Source organism: Pelophylax lessonae, assembly GCF_965119305.1.
Source record: "Pelophylax lessonae genome assembly, chromosome: 11".
In the NCBI taxonomy this organism is placed as follows: Eukaryota; Metazoa; Chordata; class Amphibia; order Anura; family Ranidae; genus Pelophylax; species Pelophylax lessonae.
Window position 1 is genome coordinate 173,321,619 of NC_138778.1, and position 23,115 is coordinate 173,344,733.

Genomic DNA, 23,115 nt, shown 5'->3' on the forward strand with positions numbered 1-23,115 from the left:
AATGGCAACATCTGTCATTTTTTGAGCAACAGTTTCCTTTACTGGCACACAAACACCTCCCTTGTAACATATTGGTAACTCTTCCCAGTACATATGGGAATACTCCATGAAAATAGGACAATATACGTTGGGCTTATTGCAGCTTCCATCCAGTATTCTTGTGAGAACATCACAGAGGTCTTCATTTGAATCCTAATCCATTTCCAAGGGCAGTGAAACACATTTGGCAGTGGGGCGCAGCAAAGTCTCTAGTCCATCATATAGAGTGGAGCTTAAACTGCATTTCAGAACAGAGAACACGAATCTACCTCATCTATGCTTCCGGCATGCATGTATAATTAACCACCACTCATTTTATCTTCATATGTGCATTCATGTTGTGTCCTAAAATCACAAGCAAGCTGAACACAAACCTGTGCTTTGTCTATGTCAGACTAAGCAAAAGATTTGTTTTATACCCCCGCCACTTCCCCAGCAGCACAAACTCATTATTTATGCCCTTCCACGCCACTCATATTGAGCCGCTGGGAGAAAGGAGAATACCCAGTACTTCCAGGTATGAAGGAGCATGTGACTGGCTCCCCTTCCCTCTTGTGACAGCGCTAACAAATCACCAAATAAAAGCCGGTAGACTCGCCATACATTGGCCCCTCCACTGTGCAATCAGATGCTGGTCCGATCCGTGATCGTAGTAATCCAAGCATTAAAGGAAAAAAGGATGACCAGGAAAATCCAGAATGTACTGCCAAAAATCCATATCACAGAAACTTCACTGTTCCAGATAACAGGATGACATTAGTTGCTAACGCGTTTCAAGCAGAATGTGCTTAGTCAGAACTGTCATGACCAAGTGCATTCTGCATGAAATTCATTAACAATTGCTGGTATCTTGAACAGTGATGCTTCTGTGATTTGGATTTTATGCAATATTCTGGATTTCCCTGGGCATTAGAGTGCGCTCAACCTTTTTCCTTTAAGGCTAGCACTAGTGCTTGGCAATTGGTTCAGTGCTTTTACATGAGGTTGGGGAGACAGTACTGAGCCTTGTATAGCCTACAACTAAAGAGACTCCAAGTTTACACTAGGCTTCCTTTACTGGCCCCAATGGCGGGAAGGAGAAGCAGTGGAGAAAAAGAAAAGAGAGCATGTGCTGCTGTGGAGGGTGGCATGAAAATGAACCTGTTGTATTGCTCTTTGCCACAAAGCACTGGCTCACTTGAAGACTGCAAAGGGAGACACAAATACAGAATACAGGAGCTATACCATACAACCAAGTAGCTAAAGGCCAATTTTACAGGAAACAGTCACTAGAGATCGACGTAGGCTTCTAAAAATGCTAACTGCCTGGCAGTCTCTGGCTTCAATATTTTCTGTATCACAAAACTGAAACAAGCATGCAGCAGGTGAAGTCAGAACTCCTAATCAGCACACTTCTAACACACCAGTGGTTTCATGTACTGAAGGTAACGGATCTGCACAACAGCTAGATACCTGAATTGATAGCAGTACAACGGCTGACAGCTCACCCAACAAAGCTAACAAACCAGGAAAAGGATTCTTATTTTCAAAAAGTGACAGCTACTTTTAGCGGAGTTCAAAAAGATTTGGTAATGACAGTCACGTGGTAAAAAGAGATCCTTATCTTTATGTTAAAAAGCTTTGTGAATTAAGCCTTATGTGTAAAGACTATTTCTAGGAGGAAGCAAGTGCAAAGGTTTCCACTGACAGTAAATGAAAGTTATATATTTTCAGGCACATTGTCTACCTGGGATTTGTCCAGCACTGATACAGTCACTACAACTTCCTTCTACTGCAGGTCTGTACCAATCCCAAGAGCCAGCGTCTATTCCCTCGATGTCAATGGGAGCATGTTTTCCCAAATGTCGCAAAAATCTCAGATGGCCGCTGGCCATGCTGTCTGGCTTACAGATTCTACACATAATTATTCACCCTGTTTTACAATGCCCCCCATGTACTGCTCTGTGGTCAGATAATATGAGGTGTCCAGACTCCTAATTCAAAATTAATACTAATCCTAACTCTGGCTAGAAGCCAAAAATTCATCTCCACCCCCCTTCCCCCCCAAAAAAATAAACTGCATCCAGCACTGTAACCACTTTCTGACATGTCAGCTATACACAACGGTAAACAAGACAATTGTGGTGTGTGCGTGTGGGGGGGGGGTTGTCTGAAATGCCTCTTGAGAAAAAGCTTCAAAAGCAAATAACATAAGAAAAAGATGAGCTACGGTAGTGGAAATCTGAAATGGGGCACAATAAGGGAACACAATATTAAGAGAAATTAAAATGCATCCCAGAGTGTATAAACACATATTTAGCCCCCATATTGTCCAGGAGCAAAAACAAAAATAATAACAGTTGGGGTCGGAGGGCAGCGAAAAGCTCCCAGCCCTTTAACGTCAGAATTCCAAAGTCCTCCAGAGGAGAATGGGTGCAACAGTTACTTCGCTCCACCCCGATAAGTTAAGGTTAAGGTTCCAGCAGGGAAACGCCTGCAAGGAGGGCAAGTTCATTATGCTCCCTGCTCCTTACAGGATACGGGAGACAGAAGGCTCAGTCCGGCCACGTGGCAAAGGAGAGAAGGGTGACAACACACACGACGTGGGGGAGGTCACGAATCCTCCGCTCTCACTCCCTCCCCCACCAGTGTCTCTCATGCGATGGAGGAAAAGACGAGAGTGGCTCCAGGACATTTTTTTTTTTAAACAATCTGTAAAGTTTATTAAGACTGCTTCAGACGCTTGCGAGGAGGGCCCAGGAAAGGGCACTGGGCAGACGCCAGGGAACGGTAAGCTTCTGCCACAAGGTGTGGATGAGACACAACCATGGATTTCCAGCCAGATGTTTCCATGACATCAGAGGCGTGGCTGTAGGAAGACAACAGGAGACAAACATGAGAAGAAATGAACGGTTCTAGACAAAAAGTTACCAAATAGGAGAAAATCTTCCCTTAACTTTTTCAAACCATATTTTGCTTTCTGCTTTAAACTTTGGCCAGCCTTCAAATATGTATATAATCCTAACAAGCAGTAAATTAGCTTTAAAACAGGTTTTCACTGACCTCTGTAACTGCAGGTACTACAAAGTAATTCATCTTCAAAATTCACAGTAGAAGCAATTGTATTTTTGCCAGCGGGAGGCACGGGGAGCCTTCCCAGCTGGCGGAATACAATGGTGACTGCTAGTGACTATAGCTACTGGCAGTAATCTAATGTAGAAAAATCCAACAGGCTGGTTGGTACGATCAAGTCCTTGCTGAAGCGATTGAATTTCGATCTATGTATGGCCGGCTTTAGTCCCGGTTCACACTACCGCGACTAGTCAGGCGACTTGGTCGCCTGACAAGTCGCGGTCCATTCAGTGCAATGGGAACCGTTCTAATAGGAGCGACTCAAGTCGCTCCGACTTAGAAAAAGGTTCCTGCACTACTTTTGACCGAAGTCGGAGCGACTTGCATTGACTTCCATTATGTGAAGTCTGTGCAAGTCGCGCCGAAGTCGCGGTGCACGACGACTTCACTAGTCGCCCCGAAGTAGTGTCGCCATAGTGTGAACCGACTCTTAGGGTGAAATCCTGGATCTAGCACCCTTTTCACTTGCACACAAACAACTATTTTTACAACGAATGCCTTTCTTTTGAATTCATTCACAATTTTCTCACTTCTGACATCAGCTCCTTGTGAAAAAAAAATGTACTGTTTTTGTGCGTCTAGAGGAGAGCCTCTGATCCTCTTCGAGGGTGTATTGTTTTTTTCAGGTGGGATCTAGTTGTTTTGGTTGAGCCCCTGTCGCCTGGTTGGCTACTGTTTATGACAGGAGCTGTGTCCGTCAATGAACGAAAGAGGAAATGGGATTTTTGTCTTACCGTAAAATCCATTTCTCTGATGTTCATTGACGGACACAGCACCCACCCCTCTGTGGAGTTATAATTCTGCTGACACTGCTTGTAACAAAACTGAGTGACTAGAGCAGGAAGAGGGTGTATACTCCTCCGACTGCCCATGGGTGTAGCCATAAGTTTTTTCTGCCTAGTGTCCTACTCCTGTAGGGGGCAGCATAACCCAATGGTCAAGAATAACAGCAGCTGTGTCCGGCAATGAACGAAAGAGAGATTCTGATTGTTTTTGAACCAGGTAAAAACGTACCTGACTGGAGTTCAGATTGTGTGAACTGCGAAGATGAATTCCTCCACGGTGGTTGTAGCTACAGAGGTCAGTGAGGGCTCATGTAAAGGTTAAATGTTTGTCTCACTGCCACAGACTACTAAAGGCTGAGTAATTCACAATTTCAATGGCTGCATTGATACTCTGAATTGCCACAAATACACTGGACCCAGAGCAGACATGCAGCATTACAGGCTGTGAACACTGCATGATGCTGAGGAAAGCATGGCAATAAAATCTATGACACTGGCCAACCATTCTTGCAATTTTAATCAATGGTTTAGCATCATAGCTCCCTGCATATTGGACAGATGCAATGATACTGAATCACCATGCAATTAGAAGGTTAGAGATGCACAAATGACATAGGAAATCTGCAATAATGAAGTATGAAATAAATGCATTTGCTTGGCTGTCAGAGCTGCAACAATTCTTGAATCTTAGTTCACTACAATCAAAAAAGGAAAGTGATTTAGGGGTTAATTTACTAAGCCTAGAGTGCAAAATCTGGTGCAGCTGTGCATGGTAGCCAAGCCGGTTCTAACTTCAGCTTGTTCAGTTAAACTTTAAAGGGATTGTAAAGGCAAAATGCTTTTTTATCTTAATGCATTCTATGCATTAAGATAAAAAAAAAAAAAACCTTGAGTGCAGCAACCCCCCTGAGCCCCCAATACTTACATGAGCCCATCTCTATCAAGCGATGTTGCAGGAGTGTCTCAGCTGCCCGGGACTCCCCTCCTCATTGGCTAAGACAGCAGCGTGGCACAATTGGCTCCCGCTGCTGTCAAAGTCAGTTAGCCAATCAGGAGAGAGAGGACGAGGGGGCGGGTCGCAGCTCAAGTGTCTAAATGGACACAGGGAGCTGTAACTTTGCTCAGGTGCCCCCACAGCAAGCTACTTGCTGTGGGGGCACTCAACAGGAGCCAGGAGCACAGAAGAGGGACCCAAGAAGAGCAGGATCCGGGCCAATCTGTGCAAATGCAACTGCACAGAAGAAGTATAACGTTTGTTAAAAAAAAAAAAAGACTTTACAAAACACTTTAACAAGAAAAATGGAAGACAATTGGTTTCTCTACAGAGCTGCACCAGAATTTTCACTCTTCAATTTAGGTAAATCAACCCCTAAATGTAGATTGGATGTTCTGTGTATTAAAAACGATATAAAAAATAAAAATTTCTAAATATTAACTCATACTGACAATATTATTTGCATTTAGCTGATGACAGCCACACACATATCTGAAGTGAAGAAAAATAAAAGTATAGTAAACATCCTACAAGTGACACTCACTAGTTGATAAAGTCCACGGCTTGTGTTTTAAGCTGGTCTGCACTGTGTAAATCAGCCAGAATGAGGATCTCAGCGGCGTTCTCCACAGACAGATTGCTGCACAAAGCTTCTTCACACATCACCTTCAGACGTTCCAGGGCGTACTGCAGAGAGAAGCAGAAGGTCTGGCTGAGAAAATATCAATTTCTTCATGGGTGCTGTTCTATCAAGGTTAATGTATTCTAACTTATTTACATAGAACATTTGATTACAACTAATGAAGTATCTGAGCAACAGGTAATATCAGCCCATAACCAGCACAGAAACAGCACCCTGCACTTTATCATAAGAGGGCAAACAAACAAAAAGCTCTTTTTATCCAACTAGTGCCCTCCCTGTCTCTTAGGGCTATTCTGAGGATCTTAGGCTGGCCATACACAGTGTGAATTTCTTTCCTGCAACCACGCTGTCCCTGCCAGGAGAGGACAGTGATTATTGCTAGCCGCTATGACAGCAGCTAATCGCAAGAGAATCCGACAGACTGGTTGTACCAAAGTTAAAGCAGAGTTCCGGCCTCAAATACCTTTTTTAACTAAAAATACCCCTATAATACTAATCCATCGCCCTTTACAGAACGGCTATTCTCATACTTACAAGGTGTACAGTATTGGATTTTAGTCAAAATCTTACTTTTAAAAACGCTGTCTGAGCGCGGCCATCTTGGATGTGGGCATCTGAAGCCGCAGTGTAGCTGCTGTGTTCTTCCAGATTCCAGGGAGTGTTCTGGGAGTTCTTCCTGATTCCAGCCTCCTGGGAGTGATGACAAACATCTCCCAGGATGCAATGCAAAGGCGGAAGGGAGGTCGGTGGCCGTGGCCACAGAGGAGGGAGGTCGGTGGCCGTGGCCACAGAGGAGGGAGGTCGGTGGCCGTGGCCACAGAGGGGGGAGAAGGAGGAAGTACAATCAAAAATGCCCTGAAAATAAGGTAATGGACCCCCGAAAAAAAATTGAAAATGCCCAATTGTTGATCAGCATAGTGAGCACTCCAGGAATCACTAAAATTGCAAAATAGGCCTGAACGCCGCTTTAATCGATCAACTTGGTACATTCAGCCTGCTCATTAATGATTAGAATATTGGCCGACCCCCGCTGAACCAGCCGAGATTCAAGGTGTGTATGGGGGCCTAACTCCAGCTGAGATTCAAGCTGTTTATGGCGGCCTAACTCTTATATGTAAAGAGTATTTTTGTTGCTCTCTCCCAATTGCAGAAGTTTCCCATCACTTCCTGTCCCTGTGACCCCAGAACAGTAGGCCAAGAAGTGAGAAAATATCTCCTTACTAAGGAGTCAGACACCAATAAAAGCCATTCAAAGGTTCTAACTCTTCTCTTCCTCTTAAAAATATAAAAAAGTTTGAAGTTAAATTAACTGTCATCATAGGATTGCCTGTATGTAAACATCTACTGAAAGAAGTCTGCATAAAATTTTTCAGCAGCCCGTTTCTTGAAAACGTGCCATTGCATTGCTCATTATCCTCTGCAAGTATTCAACTGGTTAGATGAACTATTCGCGAATACCTGCTCCATTATGGTTTCTCCCATCGGCTCATACCTTCTGCAGTGATGTACAAAAATGGGGGAAAAATACTGCGAGTGACAGGGGTGCACGTAGGAATTTATCAGCCAGGAAGGCAGTGAAGTGGTGGCTTTTTTTTTTTTTTTTTTTTTTTTTAGAAATGGGTTCCTAGAAAGGTAAGTATATGTCGTCTTCTTTCAGCAGGCATGTTGAAAATACTTGGGCTGACAGGGTCACTTTATCTACCTCCATAGGATCATATTGTTTAAAAAAAAAAAAAAAAAACGTCAGGGAGCTGGAGTGTATTTCTGGAGTGCTGTTTATAAACACCACTTCAGAAAACACTAATGCACGTTGTGATCTAAACTGTCATTGGAAAGCACAGATTACAGCCATGATGTACAGAGCCTATCAGAGTGGCTCTGTACCGTGTGGTTGCTGTGAACTAATCACAGTCATCACAATGGTAAACAATAGTTGTGTTTATAAACATTCAGCTCAACAACAACAGCGGAAGCTCCCCTTCCTCATTTGCAAATAGCAGACACAGAAATTGCAATAGTAAACACAGAAATGAAGAGGACTGGGAGATGGAATGTGAAGGTGGGAAGTCAGAGGCCTCATACAAACGAGTGGCCAGGGGGGCTGTCAGCAAGGATTTGTGGATTCTTACCAGTGGAGTGAAATGTGGCTTGCATGCATACAGTATGCAAACAGAAGCGCTGTCAGGTTTGTAGACTGTGCAAATCAATGCCAGACAGCCTATGACCAACCATGGATGGAAACAGAGTGCCTTTCTGCTGAATTTCTGACTGCACCCCAAACTAGCAGCAACTAATCAGCGACTATGTTTGTGGCCCTATAGCACAAAGTGCAGCTGTATTCAGGGGAGCCATTTGGGTACTTATGAATGCAGAAAACTATCTGACCCCAGCCACCACTGATAATGAATAGTTGTGAGAGTTGTTTTTTTTTTCCTAAAGGTTTGATACTAAAGTTCCCATGACCACCAATGAGTGTGGGCTTTTTTTAATCTCTAATTAACATATGCGGGTATAATGTTGCCAGACCGAGTAATCGTCAAACTATTACACTGAAACAATTGGTCTGGTAAAGAAGGGGTATACACAGGTTGGCATTTAAGTAGTTTATGAATACATAACTCAGCTGAATGGTTACTTACTGTAAATGCAACTGGATTTCCTTCTGAATCTTATACCAGTTTTACAAACCCCCGGTCTCATTCTCTAACCAAATAAGTCTGCTTATCTCCAGACAAGAGAACGCAGGAGTTTATGTTCTATCAAACAAATGTAGTCATTTTCTTAGGTCTAGGACTTCTAGTTTCTTCTTTAATCCTCATTACAATATAAAAATTTCAAATAACCATCTGCCGACTGTTCACAGTAAATATACTGCGAGAGAGCAACAGGTGCAGGCTTGGCAATGAACATGTACATTGCAGTCTGGCTTCCATGTTTGGGGCGAGCATGCATGTGCCCCCTGCTAACCTGTGCTGTGTTTGGCAACATATTTCAGCTGAAACCTGCTGACTGGCTGTGTCCAATCAAACACAGAGTTCTGTGTTTTATACACAACTCTGTGCACAGTAAACAGCAATCTGGCTGTTTCTTCTTCCTAAACAGCAGGGAGAAAAAACAGCCAGATTTGTAAGTAAAAGCAGCGCACATTATACACACAACACTTACTAGGCACAAAGGAACCCTTTTGATTGTCCCTAGATGTTAATGCCTTCCCATCCAGTGTCATTAAACTGTTACTAAACCCAGGACCCTGCATTCACTATATCTGGTCTCTCACAGAACATCGAAATGCAATTATTTTAGTATATAAACTGCTAAATAATTTCTCATCAGCAGTATATTGCAGTCTTGTGACTTCTATCAGTGTCTGGTTAAAGCTTATAGAAGGGGTTTTCATTCTATTCAGACTGTCCTATGCGGCTGGAGGACCGCTGACACTCTGTCTGGATAGTGCTGCTTGGCCCTGTGCTGATCACATGCACTCTCCCTAGAAAAACAAACTCTCTAGCAATACACACCCAACGGATCATGTGCAAAGTGACTCCAAAGGCTCTGTCTTATCAGGAGATGGCTTGTAGAAAGTGGAAGAAGGGGAGGATTAGAGAAGACAAGATTAAAAAAGTATGGGTTTTTAGTTTTTTTTTTTTTTTTAGATTCATACTTACCTAGGAGGATGCAGCATCGAGGCCTCTACACTGAGAACCGAGCATTCGAACACTGCCGATTGCTCAGTTCTCACAGCTCCCCGAGCAGATAGCTGCTGACTGTCAGTCACAGCTCTCTGCGCGGTCCCCTCCTCGCTCACTGGAGCGTTGAGCTATGGAGGGGGTGGGAACACCCGCCTCAGGCTTTCAGCAATTCGTATCGAGCCTGTATCGGTCCAGGGATCTGACGAATCCCAACTCAGTGGTCGTGATGAAAGCAGAACCTTGACCGACTCTCACATCAGCAGAGAGCAGACTTCAGCCCACTCTTTGCTGAAAACGGGTCACAGGAGTGCAGAACGAACTGCACTCCTGTGATCCACAGAAGTACAGCCAAACTAACTCTGGCTGTACTTCTCCTTTAAACAGCCTTTTTGCACAGGGTGCAGGATTAACTGCTTAGTTTCCACAGTGATTATAACAAGCATGCAATACTTCATATACAGAACTTATTTTAATGTTGTGGGTTTAGTAACACTCAAATACAGTGTCAGTGTACAGTATTATCACTGAATTAGCATCACTAGCGATGGCAGTGACCCTCCCAGCGCCAAATTGTCCGCCACCCTATACAGTACACCCCTCACATTTTTGTAAATATTTTATATCTTTTCATGTGACAACACTGAAGAAATTACACTTTGCTACAATGTAAAGTAGTGAGCGTACAGCTTGTATAACAGTGTAAATTTGCCATCTCCTCAAAATAACTCAGCACACAGCCATTAATGCCTAACGGCTGGCAACAAAAATGAGTATACCCCTAAGTAAAAATGTCCAAAATGGACCCAATTAGACATTTTCTCTTCCCGGTGTCATGTGACTCATTAGTGTTACAAGGTCTCAGGTGTGAATAAGGAGCAGGTGTGTTAAATTTGGTATTATCACTCTCACTCATACTGGTCACTGGAAGTTCAACATGGCTCCTCATGGCAATGAACTCTCTGAGGATCCCCAAAAAAAAAAAAAAAAAAGAATTGTTGCTCTACATAAAGATGGCCTAGGCTATAAGAAGTTTGCCAAGACCCTGAAACTGAGCTGCAGCACGGTGGCCAAGACCATACAGCGGTTTAACAGGACAGGTTCCACTCAGAACAGGCCTCGCCATGGTCGACCAAAGAAGTTGAGTACACATGCTCAGGGCCATATCCAGAGAATGTCGTTGGGAAATAGAAGTAGGAGTGCTGCCAGCATTGCGGCAGAGCTTAACCACTTAAGCCCCGGAGGATTTGGCTGCTAAACGACCAGAGGGCATTTTGCGATTCGGCACTGCGTGACTTTAACGGACAATTGCGCGGTCGTGCGACGCTGTACCGAAACAAATTTGGCGTCCTTTTTTTCCCACAAACAGAGCTTTCTTTTGGTGGTATTTGATCACCTGTGCGATTTTTTGATCACGCGCTATAAACAAAAAAAGAGCGTAAATTTTGCAAAAATAGCAATATTTTTCCCTTTTTTTTATATGAAATTCCCCCCAAAAAAAATGTAAAAATCAAAATGTTTTAATATTTTCGGCCAATTTGTTTTATGCTACCTATGTTTGGTAAAAAAAATCGCAAAAAGCGTATTTTGATTGGTTTGCGCAAAAGTTATTGCGTTTACTAACAAAGGGAAAGATTTTTGTCATTTTTGTTGTTTTTTTTTTTAACGCGTAATGGCGGCGATCTGCGATTTTTTTTGCGGTACTGCGACATTGCGGCGGACAGATCGGACCCTTGACTGACATTTTTGACACTTTTGGGGTTACCAGTGACATTTCTACAGTAATCAGTGCTATACATATGCACTGTTACTGTAAAAATGCACTGGTAGTGAAGGGGTTAACTTTATTTGAGAGGGAGGGGCTGTGTGTGTCCCTAGGGGCGTGATTCTAACTGTGATTGGCTGTGGCTTCAACTGTATGCAGAGTGATCAATGGATCTACATAGTAGATCCATGTGATCAGCTCTCATACAGAGAGGAGAATGACAGGCAGCTTGTTTACACAAGCTGCCTGACTATCTCCCTCTCCCCCGCCGATCGCAGAGTGGCCGGCGGCGATCGGGTCCGCCGGTCACGCGCGCGGGGGGGTCCGTGACCACGCGGGAGCGGGAGCGCGCCTCCGGCGACGCGCGCTCGCTCCCTAAACCCTCACAGGCGAGCGACGTAGACCTACGTCACTTTGCCTGTGAGGGGCTGACCGCCGCCGTAGATAGTCGTGCGGCGGTCGGCAAGTGGTTAAAGGGGTGGGGGGTCAGCCTGTCAGTGCTCAGACCATACACCGCACACTGCATCAAATTGGTCTGCATGGCTGTCATCCCAGAAGAAAGCCTCTTCTAAAGATGATGCACAAGAAAGCCCGCAAACAGTTTGCTGAAGACAAGCAGACTAAGGACATGGATTACTGGAACCATGTTCTGTGGTCTGATGAGACCAAGATAAACTTATTTGGTTCAGATGGCGTCAAGCGTTTGTGGCAGCAACCAGGTGAGGAGTACAAAGACAAGTGTGTCTTGCCTACAGTCAAGCATGGTGGTGGGAATGTCATGGTCTGGGGCTGCATGAGTGCTGCCGACACCGGGAAGCTACAGTTCACTGAGGAAACTATGAATGCCAACATGTACTGTGACATATTGAAGCAGAGCATGATCCCCTGCCTTCAGAGACTGAGCCGCAGGGCAGTGTTCCAACATGATAATGACCACAAACACACCTCCAAGACCACCACTGCCTTGCTAAAGAAGCTGAGGGTAAAGGTGATGGACTGGCTAAGCATGTCTCTAGACCTAAACCTTATTGAGCATCTGTGGGGCATCCTCAAAAACAGAAGGTGGAGGAGCGCAAGGTCTCCAACATCCACCAGCTCCGTGATGTCGTTATGGAGTGGAAGAGGACTCCAGTGGCAACCTGTGAAGCTCTGATGAACTCCATGCCCAAGAGGGTTAAGGCAGTGCTGGAAAATAATGGTGGCCACACAAAATATTAACACTTTGAGCCCAATTTGGACATTTCCACTTAGGGGTGTACTCTTTTGTTGCCAGCGATTTAGACATTAATGGCTGTGTTGAGTTATTTTGAGGGGACAGCAAATTTACACTGTTATACAAGCTGTACTCTCACTACTTTACATTGTAGCAAAGTGTAATTTCTTCAGTGTTGGCACATGAAAATCTATAATAAACTATTTACATGAATGTGAGGGGTGTACTCATGTTTTGAGATACTGTGTGTGTGTATATATATATATATTACACACACACACACATATATATATATATATATATATATATATATATACATACACACACACACACACACAAACACACACACACACAGCACAGGTCGGGGGGGGGAAGTATCTGACCCCCCTGCAGATTTTGTAAGTTTGCCCACTTACAATAGAAATGAAATGAAGGGTATAATTTTGTTATCATCATAGAGACAGAATACCAACCAAAAAATACACATAAAACAAAGGATATGCCGCATTGAGGTGCCAATGTACGGGGCCATGTATTGTAAAATATTGGATGAGAACCTTCTTCTCTCAGCCAGAACACCAAAGATGGGTCATGGATGGGTCTTCCAGCATGACAATGATCCAAAACATACCGCCAAGGCCACAAAGGAGTAGCTCAAGAAGAACAATATTAAGATCATGGAGTGGCCTAGCCAGTCTCCAGACCCTTAACCTTATGAAAATTAATGGAGGGAACTAAAACTTTGAGTTGTCAAGTGACAGCCAAGAAACCTTAAGGATTTAGAGAATATCTGTAAAGAAGAGTGGAACAAAATCCCTCCTGAGATGTGTGCAAACCTGGTCACTAACTACAAGAAACGTCTTACCTCTGTGCTTGCCAACAGGGGTTTCTCCACCAAGTACTAAGTCATGTTTTGCTTGGGGATCAAATACTTATTTTACGGACTGAACTGCAACTTAAATTTATAGCATTTGTTTTATGTGTTTTTTTTGGATTTTTGATTGATATTCTGTCTCGAGTCTCGACCATTTAAAATACACCTATGATAAAAATTATAGACCCTTAATTTCTTCATAAGTGGGCAAACTTATAAAAACTACAGGGGATCAAATACTTTTTTCCTCCACTGTGTGTGTGTGTGTGTGTGTGTATATATTATATATATATATATATATATATTATATTATATATACTAAAATAATGTGGTTGCATAAGTGTGCACACCGGCTTATAACTGGGGATGAAGCTGTGTTCAGAATTAAGAAGTCACATTCAAATTCATGTTAAATAGGAGTCAGTACACACCTGTCATTATTTAAAGTGCCTCTGATTAACCCCAAATAAAGTTCAGCTGTTCTAGTAGGTCTTTCCTGACATTTTCTTAGTCACATCCTACAGTAAAAGCCATGGTCTGCAGAGAGCTTCCAAAGCATCAGAGGGATCTCATTGTTAAAAGGTATCAGTCAGGAGAAGGGTACAAAATAATTTCCAATGCATTAGATATACCATGGAACACAGTGAAAACAGTCATCATCAAATGGAGAAAATATGGCACAACAGTGACATTACAAAGAACTGGAGGTCCCTTCAAAATTATTGAAAGGACGAGAGGAAAACTGGTCAGGGAGGCAGCCAAGAGGCCTACAGCAATATTAAAAAGGAGCTACAGGGATATCTGGGAAGTACTGGCTGTGTGGCACACATGACAATTTCCCGTATTCTTCATATGTTTGGGCTATGGGGGAGAGTGAGAAGACGGAAGACTTTTCTTACAAAGAAAAACATCCAAGTCCAGCTAATATTTGCAAAAACCCATCTGAAGTCTCCCAAAATCATGTGGGAAAATGTGTTCTGGTCTGATGAAACCAAGGTTGAACTTTTTGGCCATAATTCCAAAAGATCTGTTTGGTGCAAAAATAACACTGCACATCACCAAAAGAACACCATACCCACAGTGAAGCATGGCGGTGGCAGCATCATGCTTTGGGGCTGTTTTTCTTCAGCTGGAACAGGGAGGGGCCTTAGTCAAGGTAGAGGGAATTATGAACCGTTACAAATACCATCACTATTGGCACAAAACCTTCAGGCTTCTGCTAAAAAGCTGAACATGAAGAAGAACTTTATCTTTCAGCATGACAACGACCCAAAACGTATCATACATCCAAATCAACAAAAGAATGGCTTCACCAGAAAAAGATTAAAGTTTTGGAATGGCCCAGCCAGAGCCCAGACCTGAATCTAATTGAAAATCTATGATGTGATCTGAAGAGGGCTGTGCACAGGAGATGCCCTCGCAATCTAACAGATTTGGAGTGTTTTTGCAAAGAAGAGTTGGCAAATATTGCCAAGTCAAGATGTGCCATGCTGATAGACTCATACCCAAAAAGGCTGAGTGCTGAAATAAAATCAAAAGCTACTTCAACAACAAATTATTAGTTTAAGGGTGTGCACACTTACGCAAACATATTTTATTTTTTTATTTTTACTTCCTTACACCTAAAAGATTTCAGTTTGTTGTTGTACAGTTTAAAGGTCACATTAAAAGGTGGAAAAAGATCTGAAATGATTTATCTTTGTCTCATTTTTTTACATCGCAGAAACCTGACATTTTAACAGGAGTGTGTAGACTTTTTATATCCACTGTACATATACACACACACACACGCATACATAAAAACGTATACGTCAGAATGTAGGCAACAAATATATCACAACAGGGAAACATTGCCAACACAAAGTGGATGAGCAAAAGATAGAAGATGGCTGCTTTTTGGCTACAATACCTATTTTTCTATTGTAACACATTTTGGAGCAAGGTTACTCTTGTCTTTTTATTTTTATAGCATTAGTGTGCTTTAAGCGAAGGGATCTGCAATAAACTTCACACATTCTCCGCTGATCCGCGTAAGAAAAATGTTTGTCTAGTTCAATTTAATCACTGTCTCTTCGAATATATCTCTACTTTATAGCAGGCACGCCACATCCCTGTGGCTTTCTTAAGACGGCTGAAAGTCTTTTCCTCAAAGAGCTGTAATTACTACAACTTTGTTGCATTATTGACACGGCAGCTAAACCTGTCTGTAGTTGAATTACATTGCTTTTTACGATCCCTCCTTGTATTTATAACACTGTGGCATCTTACCAGTGCATCAAAGGACTAACGGCGTTCACTTTATTGCTCTTTGCCCTAAGATCAATCAACTACTTACTAAGTGAGATATAGACACCAATAATATGCGACAGGTAGACCACTTAACTACTGTATGTTATTGCCACTTGTTTACTATAGATCTTTAATGTTTACCTGAAATTAAATCAAACACAAAATGCTGTGAAAGGGGGAAGATAGGAAAGGCAGACGGCGGGTCTCTTGAAGGTTAAGGATTTATTGGATCATAGAAGAACCATGTCTAAACTTAGTCACCTAAAGCTATTCTTAATTTCCAAAATTTCTAAACAAATAGCCAGTTTACTGTCCTTCACAATTTAGGGGGGCCAGACTCTGGCCATTGGAGTAGAAATTATCCTAATGTCAGTGGGAGTAAAGAGTGCATCTTTGGCATAAGGGGGAGGAATAGTGCCCCAATATTGGTGTCAGTGGAGGAATAGTGCCCCCATCGCTGTCGGGGAAGGGGGGTGGGGAATTGTGCCCCCATCGCTGGTGTCAGGGGGGGGGGAATAGTGCCCCCATCGCTGGTGTCGGGGGGGGGGGGGGGGAATAGTGCCCCCATCGCTGGTGTCGGGGGGGGGGGAATAGTGCCCCCATCGCTGTCGGGGAAGGGGGGGGAGTAGTGCCCCCCATCGCTAGTATCAGTAGGGGGGAATAGTGCCCCCATCACTGGTGTCAGTGGGGGGGGGGGGGATAGTGCCCCCATCGCTGGTGTCAGTGGGGGGGGGGGGGATAGTGCCCCCATCGCTGGTGTCAGTAGGGGAAAAGAGTGCCCCCATCGCTGGTGTCAGTAGGGGAAAAGAGTGCCCCCATCGCTGGTGTCAGTAGGGGAAAAAGAGTGCCCCCATCGCTGGTGTCAGTAGGGGAAAAGAGTGCCCCCATCGCTGGTGTCAGTAGGGGAAAAGAGTGCCCCCATCGCTGGTGTCAGTAGGGGGGGGGGGGGGGAATAGAGCCCCATTGTTAGTGTTAATGGAGGGGGGATAGTGCTCCATCGCTGGAATCAATGAAATAAAATCAGAATTACTACTCTGTTGTTGATGCCAGTAACCAGAATTATGCCCCGTTGTTGGTTTCAGTGGGAAGGAAAGTGCCCAAAGGGCCAGATAAACGCAGTTTGGAGATCACTGCTATGGACAGCACATATGCTGCCCTTGCTTGTCATAACTGAAACTTTAGAACCTTGGTGGACTGTAATGGAATTGATCTCTAGCAGTCTACTGCAACATGACCCAAGACTCCAACTATCTTCTCAAAGTGAAGCTAAACTCTGTGATACTTCTCTTTCAATAGTAGTATGTCCAGCACTAGCATCTTCTACCCAGCTTTGCCCATCTTCATTTGCTGGCATTTGATGACATCACTCCCGTGCAGTGGTCCTGAAACACAGGATCTGTGCCAGAATGTAAGCTGAGGTGCTCTTGTGCAGCTCAGAGTACATTCCAAAAAGAGGACTGTGAGCAGGGCAGGTAGGTGTATTTGCAATAAAGAGCCTGCCAGCCCACAGTTTTCGAACGAGGGACTTTAATTACGCTACAATCTCCAACAACCTCTGCAGCACTACATATATTAAAGCCCAATTCCAGGCACAAGAAATAAATGACCCTTGTAGTGGGGCCTCTACACTGCAAAGGGAAAATATGCTAATTTTTGCCCAGGGGGAGAGAATAAGTTGCAATACCAAACTCCTTACTCTGGCAAGCTCCCTCTATCAGTGAGACTGGTCCTGCAAAGCCTCCTCTCTACAGCCTGTTGTTGAAGCTTTTAAAGTACCATTCAGCTCCAGTTTGTAAACAAGCTTCAGGAAGTGCTAATGCCTGCTAAAAATTTGTTTAACCACTTTCCGACCGCCAGCAGTACATATACTGCGGTATGTCGGCTCTGTCCCGCAAAACTACGTAACCGTACGTCGCTTCACAGGACCGCGAGTGGGGGCGCGGGAGCGCCCATTCGCCACAGGGGAAGCTAATCTGCGGGTCCGGCGGTTGCGATTGCCGCCAGGCACCCGTGATCGCTCCCAGTGGAGACAGAACTTTCTGTCAGCAATGAACACAGGGATCCTGTGTTCCTCCTATTTAGGAACACAGGTCTCTGTGTTCATTCCATAAGTACACCCCCCACACAGTTAGAAAGCACCCCCTAGGGACACATTTAACCCTTCGATCGCCACTGGTATTAACCCCTTCCCTTCCAGTGTCATTATTACAGTAACAGTGCATATTTTTTAGCACTGATTACTGTAGTAATGTCACTGGTCCCCCCCAAAAGTATGAAAAATATCAGTTAGGTGTCCGATCTGTTCGCTGAAATGTTGCAGTCCCGCTAAAATTCGCTGATCACCGTCATTACTAGTATAAAAAATAAATAAATAAAAATGACAAAATCTTTCCGCTAGTTTGTAGACGCAAAAACTTTTGCGCAAACCAATCAATATACTTTTATTAGGATTTTTTTTTTACCAAAAATATGTAGCTGAAAACAAATTGGCTTAAAATGTTAAAAAAAAATAGATTTTTACATTTTTTTAGAGAATGTTATATAGCAGAAAGTAAAAAATATTTTTTTTTTTTTTTTTTTAGAATGGTTTCTCTTTTTTTGTTTATAGCGCAAAAAATAAAAATCGCAGAGGTGACCAAATACCACCAAAGGAAAGCTCAGTTTGTGGGAAAAAAAGGACATCAATTTTATTTGGGTACAGCATCGCACGACCGCGCAATTGTTAAATTAACGCAGTGCCAAATCGCAAAATATGGCCTGGTCTTTAAGGGGGGAAATCTTCCGGTCCAGAAGTGGTTAGGGTAAATAGTACTGCCTCTTCTACTCCTTAAATGTAACAAGTATTGAACTACTGCAGTGTGGAGGATGTTTTCTCCCTTCCTAGATTTAGGCTTTAACATTACGCAAGTTCACCTAAATTTATCTTTTTATGTTTCCTTCACCATTAAACAAACAATGATGCTGCCTATTTTTATTACTCCCCTCCTAAAAGCACACAAACAAGCCAATTCTTGCCTATAAAGTACTACAAACTGCAGCTCAATGTTCTATGGGTATCACTGCTTCTATAAATATCACTGCTTTAAAATGGAAATCATCACCATGGTGCCATTCATTTTTAATGGCATTCCACCACACTTTTACAGTAGTGGCCTACCACACTGCGTCACATGCCATGCTTTCCTAAAAAAGAATGGGTTAAGCCCCTTAGATACTGGGCTGTCATGTGTAAATACATGAGATACAGACGTTAAGGCCCCGTTCACATAGGGGGCGACGCTATTTCGCACCGCGACCTCCGAGGTCGCGGTGCGAGCAGCGTGCCGCGACCTCGGAGCGGCCGCCACAGACTTCATAACATTGAAGTCTATGGCGGTCGCCTCCTGGTCGCCCCAAAGAAGCTCCGGACCCTTTTTCTAAGTCGGAGTGACTTGTGTCGCTCCTATTAGAACGGGTCCGCAGCTTCCCTATGGGAGGCGACCTAGGGCGACCTGTGAGGCGACCAGGTCGCCCTAGTGTGAACGGGGACTAACACATCTCATGGCAAAGTGTGAATGGGCCGTGATTGTTTTCATTAAATTATCTGCATTTCCAGTTTATTGTTCTGTTTAAATGCTACTGACCAAGTGCCTCCAAATCTTTGGCAGTCCTGTATCAATTAAATGGTTTACACATTGCGATTATCCGCCAGCTTGAGAAATGTCAACATACTTTGAGGTGGGAGGGAAAAAAAAAAAAAAAAAAAAGAGCCTGATAAACATCATTTAAGCTTTGTCATCTTTACTTTCATCAGACTCACTCAATATATGGGAAGGAAACAGCAAGTTTAAGCAGCAAATCAAGCAATTAAAAAGCGACAGATATCACTAACTGTACCCCTGAGGTTTCAGCCTAACAACCCAGCTGGGCCGTCAATCCCAAACGGTGAGAATTTGAAGGCAAAATAATGAGGCTAAGAGGAACTTTTTTTCTTAGAAAAGCGAATATATGTGGAGTTGACTTAAAATGTAATGAGTAGATAAAAATCACAATGGTTGAATCTACGGAACATTGCTTTCCTCCAATTAGGGATGTCCAGGCCCTTGAGTATAGGACAATCTTTAGGCCGCAGTAGAAAAGGCTGTTGGATGTGTGCTTTACTCCCTGGCTGTTCTCAGTCTTGGCTTATCTGTTATGAAACACTGGATTTGTGCTGCTTTGATTGAATAGCAGAAAGAGAGGCAAGCAGGGCCTGCTGGGTAAGCTATCAACAGGTGTCAGTCTCTCTTATCACAATATCTCTTCCCATGCATGCACTAAAGCTTGGCATGCACTAGAAGAATTTTGTTCAACGTTTTTCATTGTAAGAACATTCATTACGGTAATTTTTCTAATTGTTAGTGGGATCAAATCGGTGTTCGTATTTGACCGCAGTCACGAGAAAAGATGAAAATTTTACTTGCATGTATGAATTTCTAACAGTGTATGTGTTTTTCATTTGGTAAAGTCCATTTATTCCAAATCAAAACCTTGAACTGTTCTCAAATGGCATTCGAATGTACTGAGAATTTTCTTACTAATTTTCCCAAGAATTTTTGTGCAAATCTTTGATTAAAATTCCACTAGTGTATACCTAGCTTAAAGCAGAGTTCCACCCAAAAGTGGAACTTCTGCTCTTTTGTTTCCTCCTCCCCTCCAGTGCCACATTTGGCACCTTTCGGGGGGAGGGGGTACCTGCTCTTGACAGGTACCCTTCCCCACTTCCAGGATAGGGCGTCGCAGCGCAGTCCCTCAGAGGCTCTGCCCCCTCCTTCTCCGCCGCCGAGCCAGTAGGAATGCGCAGCGCGCTTTGCGCATGCGTAGTAGGGACCCGCCCGTGAACCCGCAAGGCTTCACTGCCGGGTTCCCTCACCAGCAATGGCGGCGGCAGCACCCGACAGCCGATGCAATCATCGGCTGCGGTGCCGACAACGCTGGACACCAGGACAGGGAAATGTCCTAATATTAAAAGTCAGCAGCTACAGTATGTGTACAGTGTGTATAGTATGTGTAGCTGCTGACTTTTAATTTTTGGAGGGGGAGGCGAACTCTGCTTTTACCCTGTATAAAGAAAGGCCCATCTACAAATACTGTCAGCAGCACCAAGTACCATCCTCTGACATCTTCCTGCTGGAGCAAGACCTGCCACTAGAAAGGCCCACCAATCCCTAGCTGCACAGGAATACCCTGTCCCAAAAAACTAAATCTAAACATCCATCTATACATATTTTTTTTTTATTAGAAGACACCTGTCAAGAGTGAAACATCCGTACCATCATTATTAGGAAAAGAAAGCATGCTACCATTGAGGTAAAATCTCAAAATCTGTATGGTTTGTTCCAAGCTAGGCTAGATCAGTGATGGTGAACCTTGGCATCCCAGATGTTTTGGAACTACATTTCCCATGATGCTCCTGCACTCTGCAGTGTAATTGAGCACCATGGGAAATGTAGTTCCAAAACATCTGGTGTACCAAGGTTCACCATCACTGGGCTAAATGGTCAGCATTACAGTCAGGCAAACAGTTTGTCTGCCTATACGATTCCCTGTGCATATGTTTGCTTTAGTAGTAGGAACAACTCCCTGATGCAAGCAAACAGTACTCTCATATAGAGATCTATCTCCAACTACACTCATCATATTTCTGTTATGATTGTTTTTCTTTACAGCCAACTACGCTCTTTTCGTCCTTCTATTAGATGTATTTTATGCTATTATTTTTTTGGGTTATATTTCTCTGATGTCTATTGTCCAATCACATGATGCTCTGGACTCTATGTTAGCGATAGGTGGTCCTGAATGATGTGCTGATATGGAATGTGATAGCACCAGACTCTGCAGCAACATACTGCGTACAGAGAACCATGCTCAGGGGGAGGGGCCATGACAACCTGCACTCGCAGTCTTTCCTTAGTCTTCTGGGTAGAGTGGCCCTGGGCATCACTGAACTCAGGACACTGATGGATTAAAATGGTTTTAAAGGCTGAAGGTTTTTCACCTTAATGCATTCTCTGCATTAACTGTTTCAGGTCTGCCCCATAGCAGTTTTCCTGCTACAGGGTGGGAAACCTGTGCGCCAGATCACGTATATATACACGTGTCTCAACTCTTCCAGGTGGGGGGGGGGGGGGGGGGGGTGGTGCACATGCCTTGTTCCCACTGTGATCACACACAGCAGGATGTCCACCAGCAACCACCAAACGTTCATTACAGAGGCAGAAAAGCAGTCTGGCTACGTAAACAAGGTAAATCGGCGTTCTGTCAGTAGGGAAAGCATGAATCCTGCAAAGCAGGAACATGCTTTCCCCATGTAAAAGCACCTCCCACAGTATAGAAAAAACACAGGCTATGCACAGTTAATCCCTTGATCATCCCTGATGTTAACCCCTTCCCAGCCAGTGTCATTAGTACAGTGACAGTGCATATTGTTTAGCACTCAGTCAGTTAGTGTCCAAATTGTTTGCTGCAAAATTGCAGTCCAGCTATAAGTCGCTAATAGCCACCATGCAAAAACGCAGAGGTGATCAAATATCACCAAAAGAAAGCTCTACTTGTAGGGGAAAAAAAGGACAAATTTTATTTGGGTACATGGTCGCAAGACTGCGCAATTGTCAGTTAAAGTAGCGCAGTACTGTATTGCAAAGAAAAAAATGGCCTGGTCATGAAGGGGGGTAAATCTACTGGAGGTCAAGTGGTTAGGTTAAAAAAAAAAAAACCTTCTCTGTGCAGCTTTCCTCCCTTATACTTCACTGAGCCCACTCCCAAGCTCTCAATCTAGTGCTGTGCATGGGGGATTGCCCAGGCACATTGTACTGTTTACTTTATTAGAATTTTTTAGAAATGCCACAAATAAAATATTATTCAGTTCTATTAACTGCAGCAGCTCTGCAATGTGTTAGTTTGCTTGCAGCATGCCATGCTGAAAAAAAAGTAATTCAGTACTTTTTTTTAGCACACATCACCTCAACAACTTGCTAGAAAACAAAATAAATTAGTGTTGGAACCAGCCTTGCCCAGTACAGCCCAATGCAAATGACTTGAACAGGCCCTTAAGGCTACATTTACATGGACGTTTGTATCTGACAACAGCTAAACACAAGTAATCTGTAGTTGAGAAAGTTGAAATATTTCCTGCAGATACAGTAGTCGCTTTGTTTGTACATGAGATTACCTGAATTTAGCTGAGTTTAGGTGCGTTAGCTGTTTCAGGCGTTTTTTCCCCCCAAAATCCTATTCTTGGGGCACAAAATAACAAAACACCTTCAATCACAAACACCACCACCTCTGTCCTCTTCGTTTGCATACACAGAAACTCTAAATAAACCCCTATAAACTATGGTTACACAAACATCTCCCATTTTCCCATTACTGCTCAAAAAGAATACCTTATCAGCTGCAGCCAACAGATCGTCGGCCATCTTGTCTAGGTTGGACGCTTTTCCGGTGTATATGAAACACATCATTTCCTTGAAAACATCAGGTTCAACATCCTTTATCTCCACACGATTCTAGGATTGGAAACAAGACACATATCTAAAACTTATTCCCATTATAAAAGGTGAAAATGTAATAAAGCATGACAAAATGCACAACAAAATGAGGCAGCCAGCGGCTGAGGGAAGTACAAATGAGGCAGCCAGCGGCTGAGGGAAGTACAAATGAGGCAGCCAGCGGCTGAGGGAAGTACAAAATGAGGCA

At 43.5% G+C, this 23,115-nt stretch overlaps 1 protein-coding gene across 2 annotated transcripts in view; it reads right to left on the bottom strand.

Moving 5' to 3' along the window:
- Positions 1–2,183: 2,183 nt before the first annotated feature.
- The window catches only part of SPOP (speckle type BTB/POZ protein), a 77,643-nt gene continuing 56,711 nt past the window's right edge, over positions 2,184–23,115 (bottom strand). For both annotated transcript variants that reach the window (XM_082272744.1, XM_082272745.1), the window contains exons 9-11: positions 22,803–22,925; positions 5,474–5,616; positions 2,184–2,887 (exon numbers count right to left, since the gene is read on the bottom strand). In XM_082272744.1, coding sequence (XP_082128870.1) covers positions 2,743–2,887; positions 5,474–5,616; positions 22,803–22,925 — 411 coding nt within the window. In that variant the 3' untranslated portion in view covers positions 2,184–2,742. The remainder of the gene's footprint in view (positions 2,888–5,473; positions 5,617–22,802; positions 22,926–23,115) is intronic.